The following is a 22,934-nucleotide window of genomic DNA, read 5'->3' as shown; positions in this document are numbered from 1 at the left end:
CACCCATCTGCTGCAGGTCTGGACTGGTGTTTTGATGAATCATGGGTCTCCTTAATCCAGGAGAGTCATAGGCCAAATTCCATCGGGCTGTAAGATCTGGCTTGGACCAAGCTGATTTTCCCTCTACTTTTCTGCCTTTGAGCTATCCAGAACCCCTAAGGATGAGCGAAACTTCCTCTACCCTACCCAACAGGGACCTTTGTATCTCTGCCAGCTTCTCACTTGGCCTTGCCTTTGAAACTACCTATTCCCCTTCTCTCTGCAGCACTATACCCTTCACCTCCTCCAGGAAGTCCTCTGGGATTGACTCCTAGCTATTACTTCTTTACCCTGTTCCCCCATCCATTCGAAGCCCTCCTCTAACTACCTCCTCCCTCCATGACAGGGATTCTGGGTTCTTGTGACCGCAGCCTGTCAGAAACGGTAAGAGGGCAGAAGAACAGAGGTGTGTGTGTGGTGGGGGAATGTCAAAATTTCCAAAGCTCCAGCCAGCACCGACCTCAGAACCCTCTGTTAGGACGAGGGGGCTGCCCGGTCTGTGCTCCTAGGCAGCACAAGGCTGCTAGTGTGAGCCCTTCCCCGCAGGAAACAGTAGGGCCCAACCCCTCAATAGGCCCATTCAGACCCCAGCTCTCTGGAAAGTACCTCTGCTTCCTGCCACCCTCCCACTCTAGCCAAACAGGCTGCTTCTCTCTCTCCTGCACGAGGGGGGCTGGGGGCAGGTGGCTCAGTGGTTAGAGCCAGCCCTGGCCCAGATCCCTGGCTTCTGTCACGTCCCAGGAAGCTAGCGTACACCTTCAGGGTAAGAGTGTGGGTGGCAGAGATATCCCTTCCTCCTGGGTGTCAGGCAGTTCCTGGCTCAGCAACAGCCCTTCTGTGGGGAGGAAGGCCCTGAATTGTAATATCTACTCCTTTCCATGATAGAAATTTCTCGCCGTGAACAGCATCACCTGGCATACAAAATCCCCGAGAACACAACACTCAGCTCTCGCCAGCTGCTATGAGCCACTCCAGCCCACCTCTGCGGTGGCAGCTCCATCCTGCAGCCTCCTGCAGCCTCCTGGCTGTGGCTGCCTTAGTTTAGTGGGCTGTGTTTTGCTCTGAAGCAAACAAACAAGGTATCCCCTGAACCCGCACAGGTACCCACAAGTGCCAGCTTCCTGGTCTGCTACTCACTGATACAAGATGCACTGTGCCTGCAGAGCCTGCTGGCTGCACCTGCGCAGGTGTTCTCACCTGACCCCTTTAGCTCAGACAAGGTGCTGGTGGTACCAGCAGTGCTGGCACGAGGAGACACCAGGGGGGATTTCGGCTCAGCCCGGGCAGGCGAGCTCTTTATCTTTCTTGGACGTCCCTCACGGGGTAGACAAGGCTCGCCCCGCTCCGTCCCCCTCCACCACAGTGGCTGATGCTACTTCCTCGGGCGGATGTCAGCTGGCTCGGGCTGGCCAGGGACCAGCACATGTGTGGCTGGCACCAGTTTATCTCTAACAAGGCCATCGGCCTGTGATTGCTCACAGACTTCAGGGAAACCCATCAGGGATGAGCTTCCTTTTCACTCGTTCCTCTCGACTCCCAGCCCTGGATGTCTGCGGACAGAAGCAAGATTATATTTGCTTCTAAACACTGGAAAATGGAGCAGAAATTATGGCTGCTGCTTGGAGATCAAGGGAGGCTAAATTTAGGAGACTGCCTGGAGGAAGTGTCAACTTAAAAGGAGGAAGTGTCCCAGTATGGTATAACAGGGGTCCTCCCTGGTGACCTCTTACCCTGGGCAGACCAGCCGTGGTCTGCTACCTCGGGGAGGCCCTCTTTGGCCTAACCAGCAGATCCGCAGGCCCTTCCAGGCCCTGCGCAGCTTCAGCCCGGCTTGGCCTGGTTCAGAAGGGGAACTCAGCCGTTGTCATCCCTGGCTCCTTGGCCATGGTGGAGACAAAGGGGCCGGATCTGCCTACTCACCAGGGACTTGTAATAGCTCTGAGCAGGAAGCAATCCCGGAGTAATGGAGGAAGTCTTGGCCCATTTGGGTCTGATACCGCATGTGGTTTCCATCTGGCCTCCCTCAGAGCCTTTGCTCCCTGGCAGACTCAGATCAAGCTGCCCTTCACCGCTGCTCCAGGCAGCTGGAAGAATAGCCTGAGAGGGAAACAGGGACTGGGGTCCTGCCTGTCTGAGCATCACTACCAGGCACCAGTCAGGGACCAAAAAAAAAAAAAAAAAACTAGGAGTCAAGACATGGCAGAGGTGCCCAGGGGCCCTCATGGAAGGGCACCTAGAGAAGCGATGTGAATTGGAATTAGCTCAGGTTGGAGTGGTTGTCCTGAAGCTCTGTTCCCAGGGCCCTGAGGGCTGTGACCACCAAGCCAGGTGGTCGGGCCAGCCATGGCTTCCCCTTGGGCCCCCAAGTCAGGGAGCCTTTCTTTACTAAACTTTCAAAACAGCATCTGTTGTGTCCCCATCCCTGCGCAATGGGCTTGGGAGGTGCCCAACCCAGGATGGAGATCCTTCTGGGGTCCAGGGAAGAAGAGCTAGACCTAGCAGCGACCTGTGGCCTTAGGAACCTCCAAGAAGACCTGAGATGCTAGAAATTTCTGTGGCCAGCTGGCTTCACAGCCAAGGCCTGGGCTGGACATGAGATGAGGGTGTGGTGCCAGGAGCAACCAGATGCTGGGGTCTGACTGATGCTCACGGGTGGTGCCACATAGGGTCCACAGCAACGTGGAATACCCTTGCGGTGGTCCATGGTCCATCTCCATGGCAACTAGCCTCCTTCAGTAAGACCTGATCTTGACCCTGGCTCCCTCTTCTTACCCAGCCTCCTTCTTCGGCGAGAGCCACCTGGAGGTGCCCGTGGCCACAGCCCTGACCAACATAAACCTGGAGCTCCAATTCTCCACGGCACAGCCTGAAGCCCTGCTTCTCCTGGCAGCAGGCCAGGCTGACCACCTCCTGCTGCAGCTGCACTCCGGACACCTGCAGGTCAGTGATGCCCTCTGGGAACAAGGACAGAATTCTTTCTCTAGCTTAGAATGACCCCCACCTAGCTGTGTGACCTTGCACAAGTCACTTTCACCTTGGGGTCTCAGGTCCTCCACTCTGGACCAGATAGTAAGCAGCATCTCAGAAAGTGTCAGTCCCTCATGAACCAACTGTGCCCGCCTACCTGCCCTCTCCAACATGGCTTCTCCTCACATCCCTAGCTGCCTGCTGTGCTCCAAGCTAAACTGCTCCCTGTCCCCCACCATCTATGGTCTGTGGCTGCAGGCCTTTGCCACTGCTCCTTACCCTTCCAACTGTGCCCACCTAACTTCCACCTCTCCTTGACATCTGTGTGAGCTTGCCCTCCCCTAGGTAGTGTCCCCCTGGTGCTCGTTCGGCCTAGATCCCCTCTCCTGGGCTCCCATTACTTCCTGGGTACCCCTCTGGCATTGCATCAGTCACCCTGCATTGACACTGTCTGTCTATGACAGTAGCAGTACCAGCACCTCCTGCCACTGCCTCCCCACTTTCCATTTCACTGGCAAGGGACCTTCTGGATGTCCCTTGAGTCTCCCACTAATTACGATGAGTTTGAGAACCCAGGGTCTTAGTCCAGACCTGTGGGGTCCAGCCGATTGTACACAGGGAACCTAGGAACTGTAGCCTCAGCAATGTGCTGCTGCATTTGCCTCTCACTGCCACAAGGTGTCACTGTCAAGCCCTGGCCTGGTGCAGTCCGGCACTTGCTAATCCACTCTGCAGAGGTACTTGGACTCCCCCATCCTGTCCTCTGTCACCATCCATTCTGCCATCTGACTGTGGAAGCACCACACGACCCCAAGTCAGGGAGGTTTTTTTACTAAACTTTCAAGGCAGCATCTATTGCGTTCCCATTCCTGCACAGTGAGCCCAAGGTATTTTGCCCTACTTAGGAAGACTTATCACAAGATTCCCAGTGACCTATTATTCCACAGATAGATTCCAACATGGGTTTTATGGCACCCCTCACCCAAGAAACAAGGGAAGAATAAAAACAAGATGAGCCAGGCATAGTGACTCACACCTGTAGTACTTGGGAGGTAGAGAAAGGAAGGATTGCAGTTCAAAGCCAACCCAGACAAAAAGTTAGTGAGATTCCATCTCAACCAATAAGCCAGGTATCATGGTATGTACCCATAATCCCAGCTACTAGGGAGGCTATAGGTAGGAGGCTGGCCCTGGGCAAAACTGTGAGACCCTACCTGAAAAATAACTAAAGCCAAAAAAAGAGCTAGTGGAGTGGCTCAAGTGGTAGAACACCAAGCAAGTGCAAGGCCCTGAATTCAAACCCCAGTGCCACCAAAAAAAAAAAAAAAACCAAGGTAACGCCAGGTAGCTCACGTCTGGAATCCTAGCTACTCAGGAGGCAGAGGTCAGGAGGATCACGGTTCGAAGCCAGCCCAGGCAAATAGTTCACAAGACACTATCTTGAAAATACCTAGCACAATAAAAGGGCTGGTAGAGTGGCTCAAGAGGTAGAGCACCTGCCTAGCAAGCTCAAGGCCCTGAGTTCAAATCCCAGTACCACAAAAAGAAGGTAAATATTTAGGGGAGCATCTTGCTATGTGTGGGTGGAGGCTGTCTGACTCACATCAGGGTCCCCAAGCCCATCCAGGCCTGATCCAGAGTTCACTTTGGTGAGTGCTTGAGGGATGATAATAAAGATGGCAGGAAGGTGAGAAGGATGGTACGAGAAACCCTTGTCCTGGGTCCTGTCCCCTTTTACAGGGACTCCCACACCTGGGGGGCCCACTGTCCCCTTGTAGAGGAAGTGACAGATTCAAAGTACCATTCTCCATCCTGATCTCCCGGTCTTTCCTCAGGTCAGACTTGTCCTGGGCCAGGAGGAACTGAGGCTGCAGACCCCAGCAGAGATGCAGCTGGGTGACTGTGTCCCCCACACTGTGCTGCTCACTGTTTCTGACAGTTGGGCCTTGCTGTCAGTTGATGGGCATCTGAACACCTCTGCCCCAGCCCCAGGAGTCCCCCTTGAGGTCACCTATGGCCTCTTTGTGGGGGGCTCTGGAAGCCTTGGCCTGCCCTACGTGAAGGGAACCAGCCGTCCCCTGAGGGGTTGCCTCCACGTAGCCATCCTCAATGGCCGCAGCCTCCTCCGGCCACTGACCCCTGATGTACATGAGGGCTGTGCTGAGGAGTTTTCTGCTGGTGACGATGTGGCCCTGGGCTTCTCTGAACCCCACTCCCTGGCCGCCTTCCCTGCGTGGGGCACTCAGAATGAAGGCACCTTGGAGTTCACGCTCACCACACGGAGCCAGCAGGCACCCCTGGCCTTCCAAGCAGGCGGCCGGCGTGGGGACTTCATCTACGTGGACATATTTGAGGGCCACCTGCGTGCTGTGGTGGAGAAGGGCCAGGGTACTGTCTTGCTCCATAACAGTGTGCCTGTGGCCGATGGGCAGCCCCACGAGGTCAGTATCCGCTTGGATATTCACCGGCTGGAGATCTCCGTGGACCAGTACCCCACGCGCACTTCTAACCGTGGGGTCCTCAACTACCTGGAGCCACGTGGCAGTCTCCTCCTTGGGGGGCTAGACACAGAGGCCTCCCGTCACCTCCAGGAGCACCGCCTGGGCCTGGCATCGGGGGTTGCCAACACCTCCCTGGTCGGCTGCATGGAGGATCTCAGTGTCAATGGCCAGAGGCAGGGACTCCGGGATGCCTGGGTGACTCGAAACATGGCGGCCGGCTGCAGGCCCGAGGAGGATGAATACGAGGAGGACGCCTATGCCCCATATGAAGCCTTCTCCACCCTGATGCCCGAGACGTGGCCAAGCGTGGTGCTGCCTGAGCCATGTGTGCCTGAACCAGGGCTGCCTCCTGTCTTTGCCAATTTCACCCAGCTGCTGACCATCAGCCCACTGGTGGTGGCCGAGGGCGGCACAGCCTGGCTCGAGTGGCGGCACGTGCAGCCCACGCTGGACCTGACCGAGGCTGAGTTTCGCAAGTCTCAGGTACTGTTCAGTGTGAGCCGGAGGGCCCGCCACGGTGAGCTGGAGCTGGACATCCCAGGTGCCCAGGCCCGGAAAATGTTCACCCTGCTGGATGTGGTGAACCGCAAAGCCCGCTTTGTCCACGATGGCTCTGAGGACCTCTCTGACCAGCTGGTACTGGAGGTGTCGGTGACAGCTCGGGTGCCCATGCCCGGCTGCCTGCGCAGAGGCCAAACGTACATTCTGCCCATCCAGATCAATCCTGTCAACGATGCACCCCGCATCGTCTTCCCGCACGGCAGCCTTATGGTGATCCTGGAGGGCACACAGAAGCCTCTGGGGCCCGAGATTTTCCAGGCCTATGACCCGGACTCTGCCTGCGAGGGCCTCACCTTCCAGCTCCTAGGTGCCTCCACCGGCCTCCCTGTGGAGCACCGCGACCAGCCTGGGGAGTCAGCAACTGAGTTCTCCTGCCAGGAGCTGGAAGGAAACAACATTGTCTATGTCCACCGCGGTGGCCCCGCTCAGGACTTGACATTCCGAGTCAGTGATGGGCTGCAGGCCAGCTCCCCGGCCACTCTGAAGGTCGTGGCTGTCCGGCCTGCCATACGGATCCGCCACAGCACAGGGCTGCACCTGGCCCAGGGCTCTGCTGCACCCATCTTGCCCACCAACCTGTCCGTGGAGACCAATGCCGTGGGCCAGGACGTGAGTGTGCTGTTCCGAGTCACGGGCGCCCTGCAGTTTGGGGAGCTGCAGAAGCAGGGGGCGGGTGGGGTGGAGGGCGCTGAGTGGTGGGCCACACAGGCGTTCCACCAGCGTGACGTGGAGCAGGGCCGTGTGAGGTATCTGAGCACTGACCCACAGCACCGCCCCAGGGACACCGTGGAAAACCTGGCCCTGGAGGTACAGGTGGGTCAGGAGGCATTGAGCAATCTGTCCTTCCCGGTGACCATCCAGAGAGCCGTGGTATGGATGCTGCGGCTGGAGCCTCTGTATACTCAGAACACGCAGAAGGAGGCCCTCACCACAGCCCACCTGGAGGCCACCCTGGAGGAAGAGGCAGGCCCACGCCCCAGCACCTTCCACTATGAGGTGGTTCAGGCCCCCAGGAAAGGTAACCTTCAGCTTCAGGGCATGAGACTCTCAGACGGTCAAGGCTTCAGCCAGGACGACCTGCAGGCTGGGCAGGTGACCTACGAGGCCACAGTACGTGCCTCCGAGGCAGCAGAGGACTCCTTCCGTTTCCGTGTCACGGCTCCGCCACACTTCTCCCCACTCTACACTTTCCCCATCCACATTGGTGGTGACCCAGATGCTCCCATCCTCACCAATGTCCTCCTCTCTGTGCCTGAGGGTGGGGAGGGCGTCCTCTCCGCTGACCACCTCTTTGTCAAAAGTCTCAACAGTGCCAACTACCTCTATGAGGTCATGGAGCGACCCCGCCATGGAAGATTGGCTTGGCGGGGGCCACAGGGCAAGGCCACCACAGTGACATCCTTCAGCAACGAGGACCTGCTGCACAGACGACTGGTCTACCAGCACGATGACTCAGAGACCACAGAAGATGATATCCCATTTGTGGCCACACGCCAGGGCGAGGGCAGTGGCGACATGGCCTGGGAAGAGGTCCGCGGTGTCTTCCGAGTGGCCATCCAGCCTGTGAATGACCACGCCCCTGTGCAGACCATCAGCCGTGTCTTCCATGTGGCCCGGGGGGGCCAGAGGCTGCTGACTACAGACGATGTGACCTTCAGCGATGCTGACTCAGGCTTCACTGACGCTCAGCTGGTACTGACCCGGAAGGACCTCCTTTTTGGTAGCATCGTGGCTGTGGAGGAACCCACGCGACCCATCTACCGCTTCACCCAGGAGGACCTCCGGAAGAGGCAAGTCCTGTTCGTGCACTCAGGGGCCGACCACGGCTGGCTCCAGCTGCAGGTGTCTGATGGGCAGCACCAAGCCACCGCCATGCTTGAGGTACAAGCTTCGGAGCCCTACCTCCATGTGGCCAATGGCTCCAGCCTCGTGGTCCCTCAAGGAGGCCAAGGCACCATTGACACAGCTGTACTCCATCTGGACACCAACCTAGACATCCGCAGTGGGGATGAGATCAACTACCATGTCACAGCTGGCCCTCGCTGGGGACAGCTGCTCAGGGCTGGCCAGCCGGCCACAGCCTTCTCCCAGCAGGACTTGCTGGACGGGGCTGTTCTCTACAGTCACAACGGCAGCCTCAGCCCCCGTGACACCCTGGCTCTCTCTGTGGAAGCTGGGCCAGTGCACACAGATACCACCCTACAGGTGACTATTGCCCTGGAGAGTCCTCTGGCCCCACTGCAGCTCGTCCAGCACAAGAAGATCTATGTCTTCCAGGGAGAAGCAGCGGAGATCAGAAGGGACCATCTGGAGGTAAAAGCAGGGCTCTGGGGCAAGCAGAGGGGCCCGTCCATCCCAGCCTTCCTGCCAAGCTTGCTGTGTGTCTAGGCTAGGACCGTGGTGGCTCCTGGTTAGGAGTGTGTGCTCGCCTTGGGTATGCATCTGTATGTGTCGTGGTCCTGTGAGTTTCCAGGGAATCTGCTGTGTGTGTCACATACACATACATTCATGCTGTGACCAACCATGCAGATTTTGGGCTCCAGCCAGACCCACAGTGTCTCTGAAGCAAAACCCAAGCATCTGGGAGGACTGCTCACCACAGACACAGATCCCCCATGTCCTCAGCTCTTTTCCCAGGATGCAAACCAAGACTGTGAGGGTCTGTGGAGGGCTTATAACCAGCCAGAAAGCTCACAGAGCAACCACAGGCCACTCTATCAGCAAGGCAGGCTTGCTGACTTGCTGTGTGACCTCAGGCTAATCCCTTGCCCTCTCTTGGACTTATTCTCCTACAATGCCAATTTCTGAAGGCTCTTCTAGTTCTGGGTGTCTGGACTTCTGGGTAGATTATGACTTAAACATATCTGATGTCTGGAAGTCCTCACGCTGGGGAAGGCAGAATTTTTACCAGCCTTTGAAGAATATGGGATGTCAATAGCCAAGAAAAGGGGATGATATTCCAAGCAGATGGGACATGCCCTGCTAAGGCACAGAATCAGAGAATCAGACGTGTGTGTTTAGAGGTGGTGTTTAGCGTTTTTTGTTTGTTTGTTTTGTTTTTTTTTTGCTAGACAATCAAGTGAAGGAGCACCCAGCAGCCCTTGGGCTGGACCCAGGTCTGAAAACCTAGGGTTTGGAGTGTGGGCTCCTGTACCTCTAAGAAGAGTAGTGGGTGCCCTCTAGCGGTCAGAAGTGTAATTGCAGGGTTTAGGGATGGAAGGCCCCAGAGAAACCAGCCATGGGGACAGAGCACACAGCCTGGGTGGGTGGGTGGGTGGGTGTGGGGGAAACGGGAAGAAAGAGAGAGAAAGAGAGAGAGAGAGAGAGAGAGAGAGAAGGTTGTGTCCTTGCCAGAGTGTGGTGTAAGTGTGCAGCAGAGCCTGGGGCAGTGAGGGAGACATGGAGATTGAGTCTGTTATGGCTACTGAGAGCCATGACAGCCTCCCCTTGTGGCTTCTGTTAACCAGGCAGCCCAGGAGGCCGTGCAGCCAGCAGACATCGTGTTCTCAGTGCAGAGCCCCCCCAGCGCTGGCTACCTGGTGATGGTGTCCCATGGCACCCCTGCGGACAAGCCGCCCAGCCTGGACCCTGTGCAGAGCTTCTCTCAGGAGGCTGTGGATGAAGGCAAGGTCCTCTACCTGCACTCCCGCCCTGAGGCCCGGAGCGACACCTTCTCCCTGGACGTGTCCTCGGGCCTGGGCACTCCCCTCCAGGGCATCCGCGTGGAGCTGGAGGTGCTTCCCACATTCATCCCCCTGGAGATACAGAACTTCAGCGTCCCCGAGAGCGGCACCCGCAACCTGGCCCCCCCACTGCTCCGAGTCACTGGCCCCTACTTCCCCACACTGCCAGGCCTTGAGCTGCAGGTGCTGGAGCCGCCCCAGCACGGGGCCCTGCAGAGAGAGGGACAACGTCCAGATGCCACCCTCAGCACCTTCTCTTGGAAAGAGGTATGTATGACTGTTTGGGAACCCCTGGGACTTCAGCTCAGCCCTGGGAGCAGTGGGGGAGCGCCAGGGACTCCCAGCCTGGGGATGTGTGCAAAAGAGACTCTCTGCTATATACCTTATCTCGTTTCTTCCTCTGGGAGATAGAAACTATTGTTCCCACTTTCCACCCATGGAAACTGAGGCTCTGAAGGCTGCAGCCTCTTCCTGCACCCAGCAACAGGCCATGAGTTTGCTGGGCCTGAGACCAGTAAGGTAAGTCTAAGTCCTGGGCCTGCCTGTAGGTGGAAGAACAGCTGATCCGCTATGTGCATGACGGGAGTGAGACGCTCACAGACAGCTTCGTCCTGATGGCTAATGCCTCAAAGGTGGAACGCCAGAGCCACCCAGTGACCTTCACCATCACCGTCCTGCCCGTAAATGACCAACCCCCTGTCCTCACCACAAACACGGGCCTGCAGGTGAGACCATCCCTGGGACCACCTATCTCTGCCCCTAGGAGGAGGCCAGGACCCACCACTTCCCGACATGTATCTCCCTCCCCTTCTCTGAGACTCAGTTTCCTCCTCTGCAAAATGAGACCGTTGCCAAATGCACCACTAGGTTGTTGCAAGGACAAATGTGATATGTGCTGAAAGGAAAACGCAGGTGTCAGGTTTCCATTGGACACTTAGAAGTGTGAATGACTGTATTTGGTCCTGCTATTCCCTGCGCTCATCTGTAGCAGAAATCTTTTCCTACGACCCTCAGGACCAAAGCACCTGATAAAATTTCTTTTTTTTTTTTTTTAAGTAGTACATTCAGAGCCTCATTCTTGCTAGGCAGGTGCTCTATCACTTAAACCACTCCACCAGCCCTTTTTTGCATTGGGTATTTTTAAGATAGGGTCTCACAAACTGTTTGCAGTTCAGGCTGGCTTTGAACTGCGATCCTCCTGATCTCTCTCTCCTGAGTAGCTAGGATTATAGGCCTGAGCCACCGGCGCTGGACATGTTTTTGCTTTAGTTATTTTTCAGATGGGATCTCACACATGTCACCCAGGCCAACCTCAAACCATGATTCTCCTGTCTATGCTTCTTTCATTGCTGGGATTACAGACACCCATCATCATGCCTGGCCTGATAAAATTTCTTGCAAGCCCAGCAAACAAAGGCTACTGCTGGGCTCTGTAAGCTCCTGCCCCTTGTACACAAAGCAGAGATGAAAGTTGAGGTCCAGACAAGGATAGCACTCCATAAAAGTAGTCACTGGTGGAACAGAAGGGTCCATTTGACCAAGCCCACGTGGCACAGTAGTGGATGGACTGAACTTTGAATGCCAGCTTCTAGGGCGTAGACCCCCCATCAACAGTAGCTATGGAAAGTTCTAGAAGAGGGCTAATTTTGGCTGTCTGTGACACGGTGTGCTGAGTCTTTTGTGATATAGGATGTATCTGTGGGGGGCAGTCAGGTGATAAGGAGCCCAGTGGAGAAGTGGGACCATAAGCCAGGACTGCTGTGTGGTAGTTTGGCCACCAGGTGGTGCTGTCCACCGGTGTTTGCTACCCCAAGATGCTGCCTCAACTTTTCCTGGGCTGTGGGCGGGAGCCCAGGACTGCCAGGGTACTATTTTCTTTTGGGGAGCCCCTGCCCACATGCCCCCAAGTGATGGACTTAGCAGGATATGGCACAGGGCCTAGGAACAGTGTTCCACCCTGCTGCAAGGGAGACCTGAGGGTTCCCCTTTCATTCTGTATGGGGAAGGACCCATCCCAATGCTGCCTCTGCACTGTGGGGTCCCAGAGCCGGCATTATCCCTCTGTTCTCCTCCTCCCACCCCCCACACCCCTCTCAACTAGAATCATCCTGGACAGACTAAAACCTACCACTCCATCGTGTGCCCACCCCAGCCAGACACACCGTGGGAAGTGGATCCCTGCCTGCCATTGAGGCAGAGGCAGAAGAAGCATCTGTGGATCAGGGTTGGGTAGAGATTTGAGGGTGAAAACTTGGGGAAGATCAGAGAGGAGGCTTTCCTAGGTAGGTAGGGAGGGTCCTAGTTGACCTTAGGGGACAAGCAGGATTAGGGCAAATAGAGAAAATGGAAGCCTGAGGCCCGGAGTGTCAGGGGAAGGTAAATGGGGTGGCTAGCCCTTGGTGCAAGGGAGCCCAGATGGCACAGGCCCAACTCCCAGCCAAGGGCCTCAACACAGGGGGTTCAGAGCCCTGATGGGGCCCCAGGGCTGGGAGGAAGGGGGTGGGTGAGTATGATTAAGGAAGAACCTTTACTGGTCTGTGTCCTCAGATGTGGGAAGGGACTACTGTGCCTATCCCTACCGAGGCCCTCAGGGGCACAGATGGTGACTCAGGGCCGGAAGACCTTGTCTATACCATTGAGCAGCCCAGCAATGGACGGGTAGTTCTGCAAGCAACACCAGGCTCTGAGGTCCGCCGCTTCACACAGGCACAGCTGGATGGCAGGCACGTGCTGTTCTCACACAGAGGTGGGTGCCAAGAGATTGGCTTTCTGGTTCTTCAGCCCCCTGAGTTCCCTGAGGATGGGGAACCACTGTGGACCAGCAGAACCCAGATACACCCCTGTCCTCAGGTGCCCTGGACGGAGGCTTCCACTTTGACCTCTCTGATGGCAAGCACACTTCTCCCAGACACTTCTTCCAAGTGACAGCCCAGAAGCAAGTGCTCCTCTCACTGGATGGCAGCCGGACGCTGACCGTCTGCCCAGGTGGGTCTGCCAAGCCTGGGTGTTCCTGGGGGCCAGGTTTCTGGAGCAGACCTGAAGGTGGCCCACTAGGATGTTACACCCTCTCTGGCCATCTCCAGCCTGGCCTGGCTCCTGTCCAAGACTGATAGGCCCCTTTGCCTCTCGCAGAGTCTGTCCAGCCACTCAGCAGCCAGAGCCTGAGAGCCAGCTCCAGTGCAGGCACTGACCCCCAGCACCTGCTCTACAGGGTTCTGCGGGGGCCCCAGCATGGCCGGCTGTTCCACACCCAGCAGGGCAGCACTGGGGAGGTCCTGGTGAACTTCACCCAGGCTGAGGTAAGGGCCCCACTCCACAGCCACCGCACACACCCCATCCAACCTCAGTGGGTATGTGTGAGCCTTGCTGGGCCCAGAGCGGGGATGAGGTCCTAGGGCTCAGTCTCTAGAAGGGAGATGCAGCTGGATCCCAGAGACTAGAAAGGGGCACTGGGAGGGGCAGTAGCGGTGCCCTAGTCACTGGTGAGAGGCAGTGCTTGCTGCAGGGGTAAAGTCAGGCCTGGGGGCAGAGGAGTGAGTCTGCAGCTCAGGTCAGGTACCAGTGAGGAGCAGGGAGAGCTTGGAAGCAGGTAGCTGACAGACAGCTGAGTAGGCCAAGCTGAGAAGGAGGCTACTGTGCCTCCATCAGGGCACAGCTGTCCCAGGACGCACCAGGGCCGCTGGAACTGTGAGCCATGGGGAGAGGCAGACTGAGCTGCTGGGATCAGAGCACTCTGTGCTACCAGTGTGAGACAAGAACCATCATCTCAACTAACCCTGCTTTAAGGATAGAGGGCCCTGTGGGTACCCAGGCAGCCTTAGCTCTCCCAGAAGACAGAGCAGTTCTTCCGGGACAGGGTGGAGAGGATGGGCCCTGTCACAGGCTCTGCCAAGCAGATGTCACACCTAGCGCTCTGACTGAGGGGCCTTTAGGGTGCCCAGACCCAGCACGTTCCAGGTGAGGAGGGGCACACATCTGCCCCTGCCACTCAGGAACTGCAGCACCAAAAACCTCCTGTTAGGGCCTGCCCCTGGTCCTCAAAAATGGCAGAGTGCACCCTTAGGTCCCTTTGCAATCTCCTGTGTCCCCTCTCCCCGCCCAGGCCTCCTGAGCCCAGAAAGCTCCTTCCCACCCTACGGGGGATATGCACCACTTAAGAATTACCAGGTGAACTGAAGAGCTAGCAGGCCAAAGCCAGAGTCCTGCCCAGCAAACAGCTCACAGATGGGGAAGGAGGTGACTTGGGTTGCTCAGCTCTGTCACATCAATCCCCGAGGCCTGCGTTCTCTGTGCTCCCCAAACCTGGCTCCTGCCATGGCCCACTCCCCACAATGAAATATTCAGCAAGCCAGTGGCCACAGCAACTGGGCACCAAGTCCCTGGGAGCCTTGTCATTGGATACCAGGAAGGGGGAGGGTACAGGAGCAGGCCATGTGTGCCCCTCCCCCCTGCAGTTCCTCACCCCCACCCCAGTAACAAGGACTAGAGTGAATGGCCACCATGGGGCCAGGCTGGCAGTGCCACCTGGCGAGGTTGGAAAGAGGCTACGTGGCAGCTCCGCTGTGGAGGGCGGGCAGGGCAGCACTGGGCAGCGACTAGATTAGCACCACTGTCCTACATGGCTTCAAGCTGGGCAGGGCGGAGATCAGGTGTCCCCATATTTCAGATAAGGAAACTGAGGCTCACGATGGTCGGGTAGCTTCATTCGGCATGCATGGCACTAGTAAGAAGCAAAGCCAGGACAGTGTCTTCTTACCGCTTATCTGAGATTTCTTTCACTCGAGGACCCTGCTTGCTCCACAGCCCAGGGACCCCTCTCCACGGGCCTGTATTTGGCCTCACTCCCATCTCCTACCCACAGGAGCTCTGGGAGCCCACTGCTGGCGTCTCCATTCCCTTCCTGTCTACCTGCCAGCCTGGACCAAAGGTTACAGTTGGCAGTCCTTCGGACCTTTCTGGCCACATCTGGCCCATAGACGATTCCATCTGATATTTTTAAATTAATTGTCAACATTGATCCCTTGGGAGATTTGACAAAAACCTGATTCCTGATTTCTTAAAAGGCCTGTGTCCCTTTGTAATAAACCCCAGAGGAGCAGCTGCCTCCCTAGCACAAGGTCTGCTGTCTGTGGGGACCAGCTCTCTCCCCACTCTCCACAGCCCTGCTGCGTTGGGAGTCTCTCACACTAAGACATTAGGGTCCTCTGCACACTAAGATCTCACTCTTCCATCGTCCTGCTATTGCGCAAGTCCTGTTTTTCTGAAAAAAAGGAAAATATTTCCTGTGTCTCCTAAAAGGAGAAAACAAAAGATAAAGCTCGAGCACGCATTTTGATTAGAAGGGGAGAGGAACAGATTTCTCTATAGAAGTGAAGAACATTTCTTGGTGTTTAGCACAAAGGGGACCCTAAAGAATTGCAGGTGTGGCTGGCACAGAGTTGCCTTGGGGGTAAGTTGAGGTTGCAGGGGTAACAGGGTAATAACAGAGACTTTGTGGTCAAAAGGTCAGTCACTGCAGCATTTGAGCAAAAGAGTGACCTAACAAGCCAGGCACAGTGGTGAGTGCCTGTACTCCCCGATATTCAGGAGACTGAGGTGGGAGGATAGTTGATCCCAGGAGTTCAAGGCCAGCTTGGGCAACATAGCCAGATCCAGGCTCAAAAGAAAAAAGAGAGCCCTCACTTTACATTTTAAAGGCTCCTTCTGTGTTTAGAGCACACTGTAGAGGGAGTGCAGTGCACAGGGGTCAAGGCAGGACACAGACAGGAAGTGGTTGCAATAGTCCAGGCAGGAGATGAAGAGATGAGGGAAAGAAAGAGGCCAGGGATCGGTGAGGATTCCACCTGAGCGACACTGAGGACCGGGGCTGTCAGGTGGAGGACTGCGGATGGCAGGAGAGGGGTCAGGGCCTGTGGAGTTTGATGTGTCCATTAGACACCCTGTGGAATAGCCAAGGAGGGTGGAGAACCAAGTCTGGGGTTCAGGAAAGAGAGAGTGGTGTGGGCTGGAGGTCCAGTATCTGACCCATGACCTCGGGGTCTTCAGCCTCAAGGCTGAAGGGGCTGAAGACCCCAAGGGAAGCAGATGCCCATAGGTAGGAAAGAGTGCCCAGCCAAACTAACAAGAGTCTGCGAGGGAGGAGGGAAGCAGAGTGGAACAGCCCAGAAGCTGACAGCTGTCAGAGGAAGGAATGCCCCACTGTGTCAAGTGATGGTTGGTGAGCTGGTCAGCAGGGCCTGAGACCCGACCCTTGGATCTAACGCATCAGTGCTCTGGGCAAGAACAGGTTTCGTGACATCATGGGAACAAAAGCATGAGGATGAGCCAGCTGAGGACATGTGTAAACTATTCTTAGGGAGTTTTGCTGCAAAGAAAAGCAATGAAAGGGGAGAGAAGGCAAATGCTGGTACAAAAATGAAATCAAGACCAGCTTTTTAGCTGAGCAGAGTGGTACATGCCTGTAATCCCAGATACTTGGGAGGCGAGATCGGGAGGATCATGGTTTGAGGCCAGCCCAGGCAAAATGTTAGTGAGACCCTATCTGAAAAATAACTAGAGCAAAAAGGGCTGGGAGTGTGGCTCAAAGTATTAGAGCATCTGCCTAGCAAGCTCAAGGACTTGAGTTCAAATCCCAGTACCATAAAAAAAAAAAGGCAACTTTTTCTTTAAGATGAAGGGAATGATCCATTTGAGTGGGGCGATGGCAGTACAGGAGGAAGAAGGAGACTATAGAAGTGTCACTGGAGGTAAGAGAGGATGGGAACCATTGCAGAGGAGAAGGTCCTGGAGTTAGATGGAAGCCTGGATGAATGGCATCATTTCTGAGACTTGGAGCTCTGTCCACCTGGCAGAGCTAAGATGGGAACCCAGATATCTGCTCCAGAACCCAGCTCTTCCAGGCCACACGACTGCCTAACAGTGACCCTTGAACTAATGAGGCACAGAGCAAGTCACACACAGAGACCTGGGCACAGCAGAGAGCCCAGAGTGAGGCTGGGCCCTGGGCTGTTGGACAGACCAGAGGGCCCAGTGCCTCCACCAGCCTGGGAGGAGGCTCCTGAGCACCACAGCTGGGCCTGCTCGTCACCCCCTAACATTAGTGTCTCCTTCAGGTGTATGCTGGGAACATCCTGTACGAGCACGAGATGTCCCCTGAGCCCTTCTGGGAAGCCCATGATGCCATAGAGCTGCTGCTGTCCTCGCCACCTGCCCCTGATGTGGCTGCCACTCTTGCTGTGACTGTGTCTTTTGAGGCTGCCTGTCCCCAGCGCCCCAGCCGGCTCTGGAGAAACAAAGGTGAATGACAAGATGAGCTGGCAAGGTTGGAGGGAAGCCCCAAGAAGAGGGCAACAGGCCACAGCTCAGTCCCAAGACCTGGGAAGTTATTTAGAGGATGGGTGGGGAGCACTGAGATCAGAGGCGGGACACAGCACTTGTCTTCCCAGGAAACGTGAGCCCCATCTTGGGGTTACCTGGTCTGAGGAAGAGGCCCAAGCTTGTCCTGGGGTCCCCCTCTGGTCCATGGCTCTTCCTTTGATGGACAGATCCTTCATAGACAATATGTCCCCCTGCAGGTCTCTGGGTCCCCGAGGGCCAGAGGGCCAAGATCACAGTGGTCACCCTGGATGCTTCCAACCTGCTGGCCAGTGTGCCAGCACCCCAGCGCCCAGAGCACGACGTCCTCTTCCAGATCACACAGTTCCCCACCCGAGGCCAGCTGTTGGTGTCTGAGGAGCCTCTCCATGCCGGGAGACCCCACTTCCTGCAGTCTGAGCTGGCTGCAGGGCAGCTGGTGTATGCCCATGGTGGTGGGGGCACCCAGCAGGATGGCTTCCGCTTCCGGGCCCACCTTCAGGGGCCAGCAGGGACCTCCGTGGCAGGACCCCAAACCTCAGAGGCCTTCATCATCACTGTGCGGGATGTAAACGAACGGCCTCCTCGGCCACAGGCCTCCATCCCACTCAGGCTCACCCAGGGCTCCCGCGCCCCTGTCTCCCGAGCCCAGCTGAGTGTGGTGGACCCAGACTCAGCTCCAGAAGAGATTGAGTATGAGGTGCAGCGGGCACCCCACAGTGGCTTCCTGATCCTGGCGGGAGGCAGCCCAGGACCTGTGACCCATTTCACGCAGGCCGACGTGGATGCAGGACGGCTGGCATTCGTGGCTAACGGGAGCAGCGTGGCAGGCATCTTCCAGCTGAGCATGTCTGATGGGGCGAGCCCTCCCTTGCCCATGTCCCTGGCAGTGGACATCTTGCCATCTGCCATTGAGGTGCAGCACCGAGCACCCCTGGAAGTGCCCCAAGCTTTGGGGCGCTCCTCACTGAGCCGGCAGCAGCTCCAGGTCGTTTCTGATCGCGAGGAGCCAGATGCAGCATACCGCCTCACCCAGGGGCCCCTGTACGGACAGCTCCTGGTCAGGGGACAGCCTGCCTCAGCCTTCAGCCAGCTCCAGGTCGACCAGGGAGATGTGGTCTTCGCCTTCACTAACTTCTCCTCCTCTCACGATCACTTCACAGTCCTAGCACTGGCCCGGGGCATCAATGCATCCGCCACAGTGAATGTCACCGTGAGGGCTCTGCTGCACGTGTGGGCTGGTGGGCCATGGCCCCAGGGTGCCACCCTGCGCCTGGACTCCACTGTCCTAGATGCTGGTGAACTGGCCAACCGCACTGGCAGCGTGCCCCGCTTCCGGCTTCTAGCAGGACCCCGACATGGCCGTGTGGTCCGTGTGTCCCGGGCCAGGACAGAGCCCAGGAGCAGCCAGTTTGTGGAGCAGTTCACTCAGCAGGACCTGGAGGATGGGAAGCTGGGGCTGGAGCTGGGCAGGCCAGAGGGGAGGTCTCCTGGCCCCGCAGGTGACAGTCTCACTCTGGAGCTGTGGGCACGGGGTGTCCCACCTGCTGTGGCCTCGCTGGACTTTGCCACTGAACCTTATGATGCAGCCCGGCCCTATGGTGTGGCCCTGCTCAGTGTCCCTGAGGCTGCTAGGACAGAAGCAGGGAAGCCAGACAGCAGTACCCCCACAGGTGAGCCAGGCACAGCAGCATCCAGTCCTGTGCCCACTGTGGCCAGGAGTGGCTTCCTGGGTTTCCTGGAGGCCAACATGTTCAGCGTCATCATCCCTGTGTGCCTGGTCCTCCTGCTGCTGGCGCTCATCTTACCCCTCCTCTTCTACCTCCACAAACGCAACAAGACGGGCAAACACGACGTCCAGGTCCTGACCGCCAAGCCCCGCAATGGCCTGGCTAGCGACACAGAGACCTTTCGAAAGGTAGAGCCAGGCCAAGCCATCCCACTTACAGCGGTGCCTGGCCAGGGGCCCCCGTCAGGAGGCCAGCCTGACCCTGAGCTACTGCAGTTCTGCCGGACACCCAACCCTGCCCTCCGAAACGGCCAGTACTGGGTGTGAGGCCTGGCCTGGGCCCAGACGCTGCCCACACCTCAGGCCCACTGCTTCCATGCCCTGGTGCTGTCTGAGGATCCCCAGAGCAAGAGAGACCTGGAGATGCCAGGGGTGCAGAGTGTTGGGAGACAGGCCCAGGGGTCTTGGACAGAGTGGAGTTAAGACAAGAAGCTCCCTCAGCTCACTCAGAGCTGGAGAAGCATGGGTGCCTAGGCGAGAGACAAGCTTAAAGTCAATCCCACTGCTGGGGAGCTGGTTTGGGCTGCCAAAAGCAGAGTGACCTCCTAGATGGGTCAGGACTCCCATCCTGGGTGTGTGACCTTGGGTAAGTCACGCCTGACCCAGGTTGCCAGGAGGACAAGGAGAAGAGAGTGGTCTGGGAATGGGAGCAACAGAGGAGACAGTTCCTGCTTTGCCACCCCAGCTCAGGCTCCCCTTGTATGCCCAGGGATTGAGGGAACCCTCTCACCCCACTCTGATGTTTTAGGGAGTAGAGGAGCAGAGGGGGGGAGGGGCCCTCCACCCCAGAAGGCCTCAGCCATAGAATAATATATTCAGGGTGCAGGGTGGGTGGGTGGCTCTGGGGATGGTTTATTTAAGGGAAATCACAAGGAAGCTAATTAACATGATGATGGAGCCCCTGGGGGTGTAGGATGGAGGACAGTCTGAAGGCAGTCCATCCCAGGGCCCCACCATGATGGGCTGAGTGTTGAATAAGCATTGGTGGGCAGCCCTGAGCAGTCTGGGCTAAGAACATGGAAGGTTTGGGCCAAGGTCACTGTGGTGTCTGGGTTCCCCTGGAGCAGGCAGTTGGGGACACTTGGCTTCACAGAGCCTGGATAAATGGCGCTTCAGAGGCTCTGGACAGCTGTGTGTTGTGTCTGACTGTGCACAGGGCCCTGTCCACAGCCACTTCACTCCCTTGGAGGGAGTGAAGAGCATCCCGCCCAGCCTTGCCAGGAAGAGGACAGGGCCAGGCAAGCCCTGAATTCACACCTTCTGGGGTCTTCAGACATCCTCTGCCCCCACCTGTGTGGGCAGGTGGGCCAGTCTTTGAGACGGGACCAGAGTCCTTCAGTTAAGTAGAAAGGTGGTTCTTCCACAAGGAGCTTCAAGAAAAAAAATAAAATGCTCCCAGCTCTTGATTTCTTAGCCTGAGTTTTGGCCTCCTCAGCCCTGTCCCCTCCCACCTACTTCATGTGATTAGAACAGCAAAGTGGAGAAGAGTGGGGGATCTTGGGTACCCCAAGGATGGAAGATGGGGGGATAGTCCCAGGTACCTCTCCTCAACTGCCTTCAGATTTTTACAAGGATGTCTTTGCTGTCTCCACTTTCTAATGGGGGGAACCAATGGTGTTTCTTGTCAAAGGCAAAGGAAGCATCAATGACCCAGAAAAGCCAGACAGGCCTGTCCTTGGCCTGAGAGCCTGTCATTTAGCTAGAGATGGTCCTGAGGTTGCTGAGTCTCCAAAAGGCCATTGTATGAGTTGCTAGGGAAACACCACCCTTTGGCCCTTTCTCTTTTGACGGTGTAGCAGGGTTTGAGACAGATTCTGGGTCCCAGGGGAGACGTCTGGCCCTGACAGTAGGTTGAACTCATCAGAAGAGAAGCATGAGAGGTATCTGAGCTCTTGGGGGGAAAAATAGGGGTTCTTGAGACCTAAACACAGCCAGGTGAAAGTGAAGAGCCCCAGCCAGTCCTTGACAGCTGACCTGCATGTGGGCACCAGAGTGACCTCTTTGTGTGCCCCAAGCATCTGTAACATTTGAGCTAGGAACAAGGACAAGAAAAATGACTCCTTCTTCCCCACCATCCTGAACCATCCCAACTTGGATGTATTCATATCTCAGCAGCCATCCACCCCCTAGTCTAAGTCTGAGAAGCTTCAGGCAGGACACCTGGAATCCAGGTGGATCTCTGCTGAAATGGCACAGAGGACCAAGCAGAGACCGAGAATCAGAGAGGGAAAGAGGGCTGACTAGAGTCACACAGCACAGTAGCAGTAGGGCGGACTCCTGAGGCTCAGTGAAGCTTTCCTTGCCACACTGAAAAGCACCAGCCCCCAAGAAGCATTACCAGGGCCTGTAGGCTTGAAGGCGAACATGGCACCTAGAAACTCTTCTGCACCCTGAACTCCTAGCACTGGCTTCCTTTTACAAGCCTGGTCTTTCTGCCATCCCCAGGCTAGGGAGACCCAGCCAAGGGTGTCCCCACACCACACCCTATGCTCTGCCCTTCCCCTCCCTGGATCTCAGGGCTTGTTCCTCAGGGCCTTGATATCTGGAGCCAGTCTCCACCCAGGGCAACCAATTTCCCTGGAAATGTAAGCCGAGACATGGGTGACAGACCCGTCGGGCAGGAACTGGCCTCATCTCCAATTTCCCTCAGAGGACTGACGACACCCTCTGTTCACACAGCCTGGCCTGCCCTGCCCCCAGGGCACTGGCACAGGCTGACACAGCACTGCTGCTCTGAGCCTGGGCTCGCACCCAGGCATTGTGCCAGCAGTCCTGCCAAGGCCTGGGAGAGGGTCTTTCACTGCACGCCGGAGCTGGGAATCCAACCTAAATGTGGGGCCTTGGTTTAGGTAAGTCCCTCATCCCATTCAGATGCACACCAAAAGCTTATGGGGGTGGCTATCCACGCTACAAAATGACACACCATCCCCTTTAAGGAACCTGCTTCTCCCAGGTACTGGCTTCAGGGATGTTGGGAGCATCTGACCCTCACACGTGTATACAAACACACGTGCATACAAACACACGTGTGTACAAACACGTGCATACAAACACACGTGTATACAAATACATGATGTGCACTTGTGCACACGGTTACGTAAGCAGGTTTGTTCCCACCTTTGGACACAACATGGAGATCAGCACTTGCCTACATTAACACACATGCAGGTACACTCAAACTGAAGGCATTGGTCCCCACCAGTGGCCTTCTGTAGAGCTAAGAAGGGGCCAGGACACCCTGCCCTTTAAGGGACCCCAGTCAACATCAGCAAAGCTGGAATTTGAACCCGTGAGAGTGAGGACAGGTTGCCACAGGGGCCCAAATCCCTTGGTTCCCAGCTTGGAAACCCTGCTTACAGCCCTAACAGTTTAGCCTCTTAGGTGCTAAAGGAGGGACTCCCTTCTAGATGTTAGCCCTTTAAGTGGAGTTGCTGTGGCAGCTGTGGAACCCACTGAGCTAGAACACTCATCCTCCAGCAGGAAACCAGAGACTTGTGCTTACCCCACCCCCACTCCAATCCCCTGACCAATGGGAACTGCCAGGGCTGCTGGCCTCTTCCTCTGATCCCAGAAGATTCCCGATCTTAAAGGGGTAGAAGTACCTGGGCAGACCTCCAGAATTCTCTGGTTGGGTCTGCCATTCCTGGCCACGTGTGAAGGAGGGCCTGGCAAGTGGGTGGAGCTGAGATGGGGAACCAGACCCGCTGGACTGCTGACCCTGTCCTGCCCTGGGTTCTCTCTGAGTTAACAGTCTCTGTTACTGCTGAGAGGGTCAGGCATTGGCATGGAATTGTGTGCCCAAAATGCTGTGGGAGATGCAGGTAGGAACCCTCCCAGTCCTTTCTGAAGAGCCTCAGACATTCCAGCAGATAACTTCCAAACCATGCTGTGTGCCTTAACACAGCCGTGTGAACGGGACAGTGCAAGGAAGCCCAGAGTGGGAGGCCTAGCGGGCTCTGTCTGCTGCCTTCTCTCCTGAGAGTACTGGGCCCTTCCATAGAAGGGGCAGGGGGAAGGGGGACAAGCAGTAGCTGAAGCAGG

The 22,934-nt window shown here is 56.6% G+C and overlaps 1 protein-coding gene across 1 annotated transcript in view; it reads left to right on the top strand.

Annotated features, from left to right (window-relative positions):
* Cspg4 (chondroitin sulfate proteoglycan 4) overlaps window positions 1–20,299 on the top strand; it is a 35,969-nt gene extending 15,670 nt beyond the window's left edge. The window contains exons 2-10 of the mRNA XM_020175890.2: window positions 2,816–2,979; window positions 4,842–8,381; window positions 9,536–10,018; window positions 10,300–10,476; window positions 12,299–12,497; window positions 12,602–12,736; window positions 12,884–13,050; window positions 16,864–17,047; window positions 17,326–20,299. Coding sequence (XP_020031479.2) covers window positions 2,816–2,979; window positions 4,842–8,381; window positions 9,536–10,018; window positions 10,300–10,476; window positions 12,299–12,497; window positions 12,602–12,736; window positions 12,884–13,050; window positions 16,864–17,047; window positions 17,326–19,160 — 6,884 coding nt within the window. The 3' untranslated portion in view covers window positions 19,161–20,299. The remainder of the gene's footprint in view (window positions 1–2,815; window positions 2,980–4,841; window positions 8,382–9,535; window positions 10,019–10,299; window positions 10,477–12,298; window positions 12,498–12,601; window positions 12,737–12,883; window positions 13,051–16,863; window positions 17,048–17,325) is intronic.
* The last annotated feature ends 2,635 nt before the right edge of the window (window positions 20,300–22,934 follow it).

The sequence above is a fragment of the Castor canadensis genome, chromosome 19, assembly GCF_047511655.1.
Source record: "Castor canadensis chromosome 19, mCasCan1.hap1v2, whole genome shotgun sequence".
Classification (NCBI taxonomy): domain Eukaryota; kingdom Metazoa; phylum Chordata; class Mammalia; order Rodentia; family Castoridae; genus Castor; species Castor canadensis.
The sequence above is the reverse complement of the archived record's forward strand: the minus strand, read 5'-3'. Positions and strand labels throughout refer to the sequence as shown.